General features: G+C 34.4%; 1 protein-coding gene across 1 annotated transcript; it reads right to left on the bottom strand.

The window, feature by feature from the left end:
• Window positions 1–2,557: 2,557 nt before the first annotated feature.
• On the bottom strand, window positions 2,558–7,384 carry LOC134244707 (uncharacterized). Its single transcript, XM_062726963.1, has 2 exons — window positions 6,817–7,384; window positions 2,558–3,222 (listed from the first exon to the last, which is right to left on the bottom strand). Exons 1-2 carry the CDS (start codon window positions 7,331–7,333, stop codon window positions 2,816–2,818), a joined length of 924 nt encoding a protein of 307 aa, XP_062582947.1. The 5' UTR covers window positions 7,334–7,384; the 3' UTR covers window positions 2,558–2,815.
• Between the last annotated feature and the right edge of the window lie 6,766 nt (window positions 7,385–14,150).

Below are 14,150 nucleotides of genomic sequence, written 5' to 3' on the forward strand. Positions count from 1 at the left end.
TGATCTTCTCTATTTCAAATGTGAGGATGTTCTCCAGCCTCTTTAAGTCTTCTGATGTTATCAAGTTTTCCGGTTTTGAAGTAGAGTTCAATCTCTCAATCTGATCTTTCAGAATTAAATTCTCTCGAAGCAAAAATGTTGCTGTTGAATTCAGATTATTAAGTTTTTCATTCAAGAAGACATCAGGATTGGATAAAGAATTCAAGTTGTCTAGTCTTTCTCTCAAAACGGTGTTTTCACTTTGTACATTTAACAGTAAGTCCTCCAGGATTGTCATCTTCGTTTGAGCTGCCTGTTTCCACTGCTTCAGAGTTTGGATCTCTCTTTCTAATATGGTTTGCTTTTTTTCATATGTCATAGTTTGTTGTTTCTGATCCATCATTATAGAATTTAACACGGTCTCCAGACGAAGAAGTTGTTTGTACACATCAGGATCAGAGTGTCCATGAGGTGCCGAGGTAGCGTTAGTTTGTCCATGGAATAACAAACTATCTGCGTTCAAACATGTGTACAAAAGTACCATATAAGTGCTTTTAATCCCTTTCATTTTGGTGATTTGTGATAAAGCTCGATAATTCAAACAAGGTCAGTTAGATGGGTTTATCAAAAACAATTTTATTATCATCCGATGAAAGCATAATCGCATGCAAACTGTAATCTTTGGCCTATATTAAACATATCTGTTTAATCAATATTCCCCTATAAAAAAGATCCGGGGGTATTTATAGATTTTATCTTGTCCACCGATTTGTCTAGTTGTATTTCTGTCCACAGAATATTCAAACTTTCCCATAACTTTGTGTTTGATACTTTACAACAATTTTATTAAACTTTAAACTTAATGATAACTTTTCAATATGTGCACTATGAGGCACTATTACCCTTCCTTTGGATGCTGGACCGGACCTGCATTAATTGATTGTATGTTGTATTACGTCCCATTAGAGAATTTTTCGCTCATATAGAGACGTCACCATATAACGCCGAAGGGCTCAAAATGTTGACCTTTACTCAGCACTAAAGGCCATTGAGCAGTGAGGGACCAAACCATGCCAACACCTACCATGACAATGGACCTCGGTTTTTAAGGTCTCATCGAAAGGTCCGGATTGGTTATGATGTTAAATATTTTAGAGCATGTCCATTACCAAGAACCTATGTGAAACTATGTAAACCAAATTTGCATGGATGATGCATCAACAGATTAAAAACTCTCAAACTTGCTCCAAATACTCTATTCTAAATGAATGTTCCATTACGAAGTAACTGCAATCTCTATCTTGCATCTGAGAAACTTTAATCTTTGCCATAACATGTTATACGTTTCATTAACAGCAATGGCCAGTATGACTTTAAAAACCTAGACTTCCATCGTTTATCAAACAAATGAATTTGTTTGTCTTAGTGAGCATGAAAATAATAGAATTATGAAAACGCTTTCAGTAACGAAATGGATGTGGAAATGGTCTTTGTGCCTTTTCGATCGCCAGAAAACTTTCATTTTTTCAAGCCTAAAACTCCTCCTGTAGTATTCGTAGTAACCTATCATGCAATTCTCATTCAAGTGATTTGTCATATTGGTTCCTCATTTGCTAATCTGATGCCAAAAAATATAGTCCCCGTTCCAATGCAAAAATATTTTTCCAAAAAGAAATTTTAATTCATGACTGTAGAAAATTGTATCACAGAGCTCGAGAAAACCTACTGTGGTTTTATCAATTTTCGTTGAGCAACAATTTTCGAGGATTTCGTTGTTGAACAGATCCAAGAATTTAAATTTTCAATGAATTAAGAAATATATTATTCATTTTTATATGCAATTTTTTTTTTTCCGAAATAACGTATCCTCGAAAGCGTCTATTTTACAAAATACACGAGAAATGATGGCAGCGAAAATTGATGAAACCACGGTTTTTTAGTTTGAATGAAATCAAGATAGATCGTTTGAAGTACATTTCTAAAAATAAAATAGGGTGGTGAAAACTGAAACGCAACATATATTTTCTGTATACTATGTCTCAACGTGCTAGTTACTTCCTATCCACATTTCCGTGAATAATTATATAACCCTTTCTCGCCGTAGTTTCGGTAACTCTCGCCATAGCCATTGCCAGAGCTACTCTGAACTCATCGAGTTTTATGATTTGCAGAGCACCGAAAAACAAAAGGTTCCGAATACATCAGTAGGGGTGATTTGTATCTTTATTTATAGCAATAATGGACATTTTAGTGAATTTAATGACACTTGTTATAAACAAAAATTGATTGCATTGATTCCTTTAAATGATGTATCAAATCTCTCAAACATTTTTATTTTGACTGTAGAATTTTTATTAGCTTGTTTTTTTTTCTCACTGTCACTCTTATGAATCTAATACTGTAGTATATATTTTTAAAAAATTACAGTAAATAAAAATTTTCTGAAAAAAATTGGATGGGATGAAAAAATTAAACTTTATGCGGCTCAAATCAATTTTAGTTTCATAAATATGTACTTACATGTAGTTGTTAATCTAATGACTTTTGAAAAGAATGTTTATAAATTCTGTGCTTAACTAAATGTTCGAATTCATAATTTAACTAAGATAAGCAAAATTTTATAATTTTGTGGAAAAATGTGGATAATATATACATATTTTATAATCACAGAAAAGTTAATGTCAAGTAGGTGGATACTAAATATGTGTATTCTATGCATACCCTTATTCTTGTCTGTAACTGATAAACAATAAGTTTGGAATTCACAGTATTCACAGTAAAGGATTCAAGATAAGTCATACATAACTTAGTCTAGTATTTTAGTGTATTATTCTATTCAGTTGATCATAATCACAGAAAAGGTAGTGTCTGGAAACTCTGAGTACATAGTAGTACCAGTATACATTTCTATCCAGACTCTGTCCCCCACCTGTAACTGGTGAACAACAAGGTTGGAGGCAGACTGATAGACATCAGCATTAGAGTGTGTTACAACAGCCATGACTCCTGCCTTTACTACACCATTAATCTTTATTTTTGTCCAGAATGTATTATCACTGTTTGCCACAACAGTACAGAAGATGACGTAGAGCCCGGCTTTTGGGGCCGTAAACACTCCTTTGGTTGGGTTGTATCCACCTCCTACTTGGTATACGATTTTATCAAATACAATTATTTCTCCAGGAGTAAATGTTGGTCTTGAAAAGCTACGTCCAGCAGTGAAAGCGACTCTAGATTCAAAGCCTAAGAAGAGGAATCAAAGACAAATGATGTAAATACAGAACAAGAGGTCCATGGGCCACATCGCTCACCTGAGCACTGTGGCTAGGAAGTAGAAATTGGTTTATTATTGAAAAGTTTAAATCCTATTAAAGTAAACCTTTGACCAGTTATGGTTTTGCTATTCTTAAGAAGATGATTTTTAAAGAATTTTCTTATATATTTCTATGTAAAACATTAGTCCGCCATTGTGGCCCCGCCCTACCCCCGGGGGTCATGATTTGAACTTGAATCGACACTACTTGAGGATGCTTCCAAATAAATAGGATCAATTATGGCTTTGTTATTCTTGAGAAAATGATTTTTAAAGAATTTTCCTATATATTACTATGTCATGATGGGTCATGATGTGAACAAACTTGAATCGACACTACCTGAGGATGCTTCCATATAAATATGATTAATTATGGCTTTGTTATTCTTGAGAGGATTTTTAAAGAATTTTCCTATATATATATATATATATCTATGTAAAAGTTTGGTCAGCCATTGTGTCCCCGCCCTACTGCTGGGGGTCATGATTTGAACAAACTTGAGTCAACACTACCTGAAGATGCTTCCATATAAATATCATCAATCATGGATTTGTTATTCTTCAGAAGAAAATTTTTAAAGAATTTTACGATATATATCTATGTTAAACTTTGGTCGGCCATTGTGGCCCCACCCTATCCCCAGGGGTCATGATATGAACAAACTTGAATCGACACTACCTGAGAATGCTTCCATATAAATATGATCAATTATGGCTTTGTTATTCTTGAGAAGATTTTTAAAGAATTTTCCTATATATATATCTATGTGAAACTTTGGTCGGCCATTGTGGCCCCGCCCTACTCCATGATTTGAACAAACTTGAATCAACACTACCTGAGGATGTTTCCCCATAAGTTTCATCTTCCCTGGCACAGTGGCTCTTGATAAGAAGATTTTTAAAACATACCACCAAATTTTCATTAATTCCCAATTATCTCCCCTTGAATGAGGGCATGGCCCTTCATTTGAACAAACTTGAATTCCCTTCACCCAAGGATGCTTTGTGGCAAGTTTGGTTGAAATTGGCTTAGCGGTTCTTGAGAAGAAGTCAAAAATGTGAAAAGTTTACAGACAGACAGACAGACAGACAGACGGACGCCTGACAAAATGTAATCAGAAAAGCTCACTTGAGCCTTCGGCTCAGGTGAGCTAAAAACTTGCTTATAACAGTGTTATAAAAAAATCTTTGCTCTAAGAGATTTTATTTACATAGTCATCTCCTATATTGTTAACAAAGAAAACTTTGATCAGCAGTTATCGTAAATTCATTTGTCTTACATGTCTACATTGAATTAGCAAAAATGAGAGTCATTTTGTAGCAATGGAAAAGCAAAGGGCAGTAACTCTAAAATTTGCTTAAATTTTGTTGTCAAAAAATGGTGTAAAAAATAATCAAAAGGGTGGTAGTGTGTTACGGACTGATACAGTGAAACGACGACATGTACAGTCTTGAAAGTTTTTCAGAAACCTTTTTAAAGAATTACTGCAAGTGTATATCGATGAAAATAAATTAATGCATTGCATCGTTTTCATGGAAAAAAATAAAAATGAAATATTTCTTTCGAGAGAAAAAAATTGAATTTCTGAATATACACCAAGAAGACTTGATTTTTATAAAACAGTAAAGTAATTTTTATGAGAATTTGATCTAAAATATTTTTGAAAACCCTGTATTCAACGCCAAATCATGCTTGGTCACATGGTCTATCTTTGCCCGATAATGTTATTTGCCCTTTGCTGTCAGGATCCTTGCAAGGTGCAAAATGGTCACAACACTATATGAATATCTTGCTTTCAATAATTTAGTTTATTTTTACATTGTAGGAGTGACATAACAATGATGAGGGTCATACAAGGGGGGGGGGGTATTCAGTAAATGACAGTGTCAGCTTTTCACTTTTCATATTAATTGTGTTTAAAATCGAAGATTGTTTTCTAAATACAAAAATACACTCAAGAAATGATAACTTTTACTTGATAATTATATTTATAATATTATTACCCCCCCCCTTTTTTTTGAAGCCATTAGTTTATCCAAATTGAAACTACAGGTCAATTTGTTTTACTTAAAATAAGAAATAACTCAACAATACTTCAAATTAAATTTAGAAATTACAGTACATGTCATGTGTACAATCAAACAGAACTTTGTACATCACATCTGACTGAGAGAAACAATATCTGTATTGTATAAGTACGTTAATAAGACATTACTGGATCTAGATTTCAGTCATTTAACTTCTTGAACATGACTATAATCATGCAGTTACAGGATTTTCGATCATGATATTAAGTTTCTATCTTGCAAAGAATGAAAGAGGGTGAGAATGTTATCACACTTCGTACTTCAAATTTCTGGCAACCATAAAGTACTTTACATTAATTGAAGAATTGCAGCTTAGTAGATTTTGTCCATTTATTTTTTTTTTAAAAACGGCAATACTTTTTATTTCAAGATGAGAAAAGATGACAACAAAAAAAAAAAAATCATAACTTTTTTTATTTTTCAACCAATTTCGAAAAACGAAACTGTTTTGGAAATGGTTTTGAATGCTCTTAAATAAAAAGCATAGCTTTTTAATCTGAGAAGTGCTTTTAAAAATCATTTTCCATAGCTACATCATGTTGTATATACGCTTTGTCGGATCTATGCTACTGAGAGGACAAATATAATTTTAAGTTGTGAATGTTTATTTATTTATTTTTCTTTTAGGTTTATTCGTTTTATGATATAATCAATCAATTTGCTCACTTGGTAATTTGCATAAACAACAACCAAGGCGTAAAATTATCGCAAGAGCAAACAGATAGATTATGATATTAACACCCCCAGCAATCGACGGCCCACAAAACACAAAATAAAAACTACCATCACCAATTTATTTTGTCCTTACATTTTCATCTGATCCTTGTTTGATAAACATGATAATTCAATAACGAAAATCTGTGTTGGTCCCTCCTCCACTGAATAAACAACACAACTAGGAAACATTGAGTTCTGTCACCTGCTGAGTACCGGTAAATCGTTTTATGAAGAAAAGCTACTACGTTATTTATACAATGTACGTAGTTTTATCTCGGACAAAGAAATTTGAAAATGTAAATATTTAATTAAGTTATACAGCACATATACATGTAGATAAGAAATCTAAATGTATTGTATGCCAATGCAGGTATATATTAGTATTTTACTACATGTATTTTCATTTACGGATCTTTCATATCGTAGTTATAGGAAACTTGATTTGAATGTTGGTGTAAATGTGTGATGTGAATATTCTTATAAACAAACAACTGTTAACGAGTCTTTCTAACCACCTAAGAACTTGATATGCCCCCCCCCCCCAATTAAGTGTAGGTGAAACTTGAAGGTTCCCAATTCAACTACAGTAACTATGATTTGACTCATGATGCTTATTGATTGAAAACTCAGACACGTTAACTTGAGAAGTATGATTAGATTCGATAAATAGTCTATGTGTTAAAGGAAAATTAAAAAAAAAAAACAATTTAGATACATACTATTTTGGAGACGGGAAAGGGAAGCATTCATATTAGCGGCGTGACTATTCTGTGAAAGCTCCAACTTTCTGATTTCAATGTCTGTCATCTTTTGCTGTTCTTCGAAGTGGGACAATAAGGACTTTAATGTCGATGTGTTATTATATACATCCATCAGAGAAAGAGTTAAATATCGGTCCCGGAGTTTCAGGTCCCTGATTGTGACAGATATATTCTTCATCATTTCCTGTTCTCTGTCGCTGACTGTTTGCTCTATCTCAAAGGTTAGGATGTTCTCCAATCTTTTCAAATCTTCAGTAGTTGTGGCATTTTGTTGTGAGAGTATATATGTAGCATTCAAAGAGTCTAGTTTGTCTTGCAGAATGGTATTGTGTTGTTGCAGCTTGGAATTTCGTTCCACTAATAATGTAGATGTGGAATTTAACAAGTCCAAATCGTTTTTTAGATTATTTATAACATTTCTGACGTCCATTTGCATGGAGGCTGCTTTCATTTGCTCTGTTAAATTAACGTTCATCACCTTCAAGGCTTGTATCTCGGCTTCAAAATACCTTTGTTGATGTTGAGATGTCTGTTTTAGTTGTTGGTTCTCTTTTTTAACGGAAGCTAAGTCTATAAGCACTGAATTTAAAACTGTCTCCAGATGAAGAAGTTGTTTGTATACATCAGGATCAGAATGTCCATTAGATGGTGATGTGGCATTGGTTTGCCCATGGAACAACAAACCATTGGCATTAAAAAATACACACAGAAGCACAAGAAAGTCGATTATGCACCAAGGCATTTTCGTTAATTGTGATAAATGAAGGTGAGTCGCTTACATGTAGCTTTGTAATCATTAAACAAACAAGATAATGTTATATATTGTATCTGATGGTATGTATGATATTATATTATATAAAAAGCGTATGTGATGAAGCTCATCTCGATTTCATGCCAATTTTTCCGTTTGTGTACATCTTGAAATTAATATTCATGTCAGTTTGATTTAAATAGGGCATATACATTTAGTTACTCGGGAAAAGAATAGACCTGTTTCAAAACATTTAACATGTTCACTCATCACTAAAACGTAGATTATAGTTCCAATATCCGAAGCATGTTCGGTAGTGTCCATCACTTGTCACATCATCATTGCAAGTTTCATCACTACAGGAAACATAGTCATAGAACTGCTACAAAACATGTCTACGGTCAGTCATTTGGATAACATCTAATAGATTAGGTCAAAGCAATCATCCGAAGCAAGTCTGTTAGTGTCCGGCCATACTTAGCTAGATGCTTCATCATAGCAAGTTTAGTTAAGGTAGGTCATACAGTAATTTTGGAATGGACATGCTCTAAAAAAATAATATTCTTGTCATTTGTTAAAGAAATGTAGATCAGATCCAGCATCTGAAATAAGTTCGATAGGGATGGGCAGATTAACCACAAGAGAAGTGATGTACAACATGCAGTGGGCGACCTAACAGACAATGGCGAAAGGCCCATCAGCATGTGTGAGGAAAATGACTTTGTCATAGGTTGTAGTTTCTTAAAACCATCCACAAGCTGACCTAGACATCAGCAGGTAGACGCACCAAGAGTCAGATTGACCACATTTTGATTAAGAGTAAATGGAGGCACTCTCTGCAGGACGTTTGGACAATGTACCATGCCGACATCACCACAATCTTGCCACCATTTGTCTTAAGCTAAGAAAGGGCAAGATGGTACTAGTAACATCAATTGATTTGATATCAGCAAGCTCAAGGAAACAGGTGTCAGAGAAAAAGTTAACATCACACCCAGGAACCGATACAGCACACTTCAGGATGAGACAGATAGCTATTACTATCGACCAATTCTGCGAATCCATAAATGATGCTGCTGCAGAAGACATAGGCTACAAAAGATGTGTCAAATCGAAACGGTTATCCAAAGACACGTGGTCTACCATTGGAGAGAGGAAACAACTAAAGAAGAATCTCTCTGATGCAAAGTCACCCAGATTGAAAGAAAGGGGTAGCTGTAAATAACCTCCACTATACGGAGCAACTCGCCGAGGAAGCACAGGAAGCTACTGAAAGAAAACATGATAACAATCTACCAGTGAGATCACAAACTAAAAGGTGATCAAGGTCCCAAGCAAAACACCCCTGTAAAAGCAGAAGATGGCTCAGTGAAAACAGAGAAATTGGCAAAACTAAAGAGGTGGAGAGAACATTTTCAGCAGATTCTGAACCGACTGTATATCCATCAATACTTCTTGACATTGAAAAGGCAGGGACAGACCTTGAGGTAGAAATGGGCTGCATTACGTTGAATGAGGTAAAACACGTATAAACTAGAAAATAGAAAAGCCGCAGGAGAGGATGGTGTATGCCCTGAGAAGTTGAAAGCAGGAGGAAAAGAAACACTTTACATGCTGTAGCGTATGCTCCAAGATATATGAAATAAAGAGGATATTCCAGATGACTAGAAGAAAGGAGTGATAATCAAGCTGCCCGAGAAAGGTGCCCTTGGAGACTGCAAAAACTGGCGTGGGTATAACTTCTCTCTCTCTCACCAGCAAGGTCTTCAGCCACATATCATGCAACAACGCATTAGAGTCGCTGTAGGTTACATACTTCGCCAGGAACAGGCCGGTTTCAGAAAAGGAAACCCTGTGTTGGTGATATTTTTGTACTTCGACAGACACTGGAGCAGAAATGTGAGTGGGATAGCACACTCTATGCTGTATTCGTTGATTTTAGATGGCTTTTGACAGCTTTCACCACAATACTCTCTGGAAGATCCTATGTCACTACGGCATCCAACAGAAACTGGTTCATATTATCCAGTCCCTCTACGAGAACTTTGAGTGCCGAGTGATACATAACAACTAGCTCACGGAGTCCTTTGCAGTGAACACCGGAGTGCCATTCTCCCTTGCAATTGACTGAAATATGAAAAACACCACACAAGGTAAAAGACAGAGATTAATATTACAGTGGACACTGACCTCAATCCTCGAGGACCTGGATAATAATGATGACCTTGGCCTCCTATCAAACAGACATCAGGATATTCAGCAGAAGACAGAGCTCCTCAGTGCAACATCTAACAAAATCGGATTGAAGTCAACATCGAATTCGAAAGACACAGGATTTACAAGTAAACACCACTAACAGTAATCCAGTACTGATCGATCAACGGTAAGCCACTAGAGGATGTTGAAGAGTTCACATGGCTTAATATAGCAAGATCTCCACAACGGGCGACCGCGACAATAAAATATGGCACCAGGATTAGCAAGACAAATCAGGCTTTTGCAATGATGAAACCCATATGGAGATCCACGTCACTTAACATCCACACCATGCAAGATCAAGATCCTCAACAACAATGTCCTAGGTGTCCTCTTGTATGGATCAGAGTGCTGGAAAACCTCTTTGGCGTTTGAAAGAAAACTAAGTATTCCAAGCTAAATTCCCCGGACGTATTATCAAAATCTTTTGGCCTAACACCATATCAAATGAAGAACTATTGGAAAGACCTTGGATGCCTACAATGCAGACCATGGAGACAAAACTGAAGCTGGCGATGGTTTAATTGTTGGTCTCATGTCCCGTGCATGCCTTCCAACTTAAGGTAAGTCACTCCTGAAATTTGTTATATCAAGGATTTTTTGAGAAGTATATTTTGGATAAGTACTCATAAAGTGTAACTCAAAAGCGCAAAGAAAATAGGGGGTCAGTGTGCATCCTACTGATCTACGGTACATTTAAGTTGACCTTTTTGCACTTAAATTTCATCTCTTTGGTTAATTACTTTAACCCTTATTATATTTGATCAAATGTAAGCATGGCAATAAATATAATCTTATTTTACGTAATATGGTTTGAATAATATTTATCATTAAACAACTCTTGCAAATTAATGCGCGTAAATTATTGTGTGCCCTTTTTGCACTAAAAAATAACATTTTTCGGGTATTAAAAACTTAATAGGCAATAAAAAATTTTCTTATATTAAACTTTTTACGATTTTAGTGCTGATCAGTCACAAGTATCGAGTAGTTTAAAATAATGAAAGAAAAAGGTGGGGTCAGTGATGTTAATTTTGAAATATTTGTCAAAATATGTGATTTTCAGGCAAAAAATAATGTAAATTTGATCTTGACTTCTTTAACATATTTTCATTTTTTGGATAAGTACATTGTATGTTGAGGGAAGGTGTTAAACTTAGTCTAAAAACATAAATTAAGACCTACATTAAATATTTTTAGCAATATCAAAACGGAAAATATTCTCCGAGTAAAAGTATGTGAGGCTAAATTTCCATAACATTAAATTAAAAAAAAAAAATGTGCAGATTTGCAGAAATTTCTGCTAAATATCCTTCCACCAAAAGAAATAGTCCCTCATAAATCTTGCTTCTTTGTAGATTTTAAGGCAGTTTTTTCATTGAATGTTAAAAAATTTACATTGTTGAATTTAAATATCTTATAAAAATTGAATTTTAATAAGTAGTTTTGAAGTAAAAGCTTCTGCGTGAACTTTTTCTAAAAAGCTGACGAGTGACTTACCTTAATGCCCAGAGTTGCCCTTAGATGCATGGACACCCCAGGGAAAAAGAAACAGATGTCGGTCAAAGGAGACATAAAGAAGAACTTTCTTCTCATAGACCTGAAGAACAGAGGTCTGACCATGGAGACAGCACCACGAGTAACCATGGTAACTGCAGACCGAGCTAGGTTGAAATCCCTTGTAGCCGCTTCAAGCACCTGCTGGCGCAAAGAGGAAAATTTCACGAACTTTAATAAATCATTTGAAATATGGTAAACTCATTTATTTCTTTTAAATAAGCGTAATATATTTATGAGGAGGGGACTATGTGATTTTTAAATGTGGTGCGACTTATTTTATTTTTTTCACATTTTAAAAAATCAGTAATCACACTACTCGTCAATTCAATGCGATACACATTTGGTAACATTTTCAGTATCAACGTTAAGTTTTTTTTTAATTTAGGTCTAAGTGTATAAAAAGGAGTAGTCGAATCTTTTATCCGAATTGCCTTAGGAGCGAATTGTGTAGACACCCATAGTTTGAGGCGCGTTGCTGCTGTAAACATCCGTTTACAAATATTGAAATAAACACGTATGTTTCGAGCCACTGAATGGTATGGGGAGGTAACTTAAACACGAATGTTATGAGTGACACTCAGCTAGAAAACAAGGTAATTAACAATTTTATTTGTTTCTCTTAATTGATAATAAATTCAGGACATGTCGAGAAACAACAGAGGAAACGCTGGTTAGCTGTGAAACATTGCATTGTTTTACGATATCTTTTAATCTATGAGTGTTAAGTATTTTTTCAGATAGGCTTAGTTAATTTATAGGAAATTACTACTCTGTTCAACAAAGCAGTTAAAACTGATTTATATCATAATAATACTATGAAACCAAAATAAAATAAGTTTAGAAAATGAACATACTGTATGATGAATATCCTGGCGTATTGTATTTTCGACCTATTTAGATGTAATTTATTAATTTATTGCAAACTTTATAGAAGCTGAAAAACTATGGGCTTAAAATGTTAGCATATGTGTCTATGAATAAAATTTTACGACCCAAATTGCCATTTTGAGTTTATTTTGTTTATATGCCATAATTTGGGGAGGGTGCATTTTTACCTACAAAAATATTACCGTCTTGTGTTTTCGACCTAAATATAGTATCAATGACCAAACAGTATTGGCTTTAAATATCTGTTGGACATTCCAAACAATAAAAATATGATTGTCTGTCTTTCAAAAAAACATTGAACAAGTTCGATATTTCTGTTGCAAATACATTTATTCGTTGGTTGAACCCATTTGTCAGGAGCTGTGCATTTCCAAAAGAAAACAATGAAATTACGTTGCATTTTTCAGTAAAAATCTGTAAGAAAGTGCCCATTTCTAAGGGAGAAAAAAAATTCGTTTGATCCACCCATTCATTTCAATATTCATGCGTCTCTTTGACAGAGATCTTAATTTTCTTTTAGGAAAATGTCATAAAAAAATCTTTGTAATTAAGAGGTTACGGCTTTGATTAATCAACAGATAAAATGTGCATTAGTAAAAAGACTATAATTTCTGACATCGGACTAAAACCACGGAGGGAATTATGTTGAATTAATTATTTTGGGTATTTTCACTACAGTTGTGCTTGAAAGGTATTTTTCCAAGTGTAGCAACTGAAAATAATGTTCTAGCGCGCGAAATCTGCACGGGAAACAGATTTAGAAAAATAGGTCGAAAATACAATACGGTCGAAAATAGGATACGAGACGATATTAGTTAGAATAATCTAACTGTGTCTCGGTACAAGCCTCACCACAGTTAGAATACGTTTCACATACCTGCAATGTAACAAATCTGAGCGGATCCGCTCTGAAACGATTTTGAAGAATATAAAAGGATTTGCACGGGAAATAACTACCAAATTAATCAAAACAAACCTTTTTGAGATTGCTTATATCTTTTATCCCAAAAATTATTCCATATAAAGACGAAAATCCAATCAATTTTCTCAACGTTTTTCTCTCGCTTCAAATTTACCTGCTAAGTTTCCGTTCGTAACTCTCTAGATTGTCTGAGTAAATGCACTGAGTTACACGAGTTATCGCCCGTGTTTCTTTTGCTACATTACGAATACACAGAATGAATTCTATCGTTAAACCAATATCATTTTAATGATAGAATGTTCTATCTCGATGAATATACAATCCAAGATTCTTAAATGATAATTAAATTCCCACAAATTTAGACCATTTTCTTTTATTTTCAGTTATGTCAAATTCATTTCAAATAGAATTCCTAAATAGGCCTATAAGTCATATCCAAAAATAGGGAGCACAGCAGCGCTCGTAATGCAAGCTCTAACAAAAAACACCTGGACTAAGAAAAAATTCAGACTTGCACATTGATTCAAACGAATTTTTTCCCGCAATAACTTCTGGACCCACAAAGCATCACTTCTTTAAGCTACGTTCTCGTGAGAATAACACGAAAAGTTCACCAAAAAATAAACATGATAAACTCAATATGATTTATTGGATATATTGCAGATAAATAGTGAATAAAATAAATTGTTCTTCATATAAAGTCAGCTGTGTTGAGGCGTCGGATTGGTATTGCAATCTAAAAAAGACATCATGTGATGTCAGAGTCTAGACACACCAAATGTTATGTACGGTTTGACGAGCGTCATTTGAATTAAAACTGGAAAACACTTGTGTGTATGCTATTCATTCATAGTAATTAGTATGTTGCAGAGATGTAGAAATTAATGTACAGTATTGCCAGCTTAATATAAAGAT

The sequence above is a fragment of the Saccostrea cucullata genome, unplaced genomic scaffold (assembly GCF_032062105.1).
Source record: "Saccostrea cucullata isolate Sc308-1 unplaced genomic scaffold, CSIRO_AGI_Scuc_v1 ctg3877, whole genome shotgun sequence".
NCBI lineage: Eukaryota > Metazoa > Mollusca > Bivalvia > Ostreida > Ostreidae > Saccostrea > Saccostrea cuccullata.

Coding starts and splice junctions, on each gene's coding strand:
- LOC134244707 (XM_062726963.1), bottom strand. CDS start 7,333: ATGAACGTTAATTTAACAGAGCAAATGAAAGCAGCCTCCATGCAAATG. Junction 3,223..6,816: donor CCTTTCCCGTCTCCAAAATA/GTATGTATCTAA, acceptor TCCTCTTCTTAG/GCTTTGAATCTAGAGTCGCT.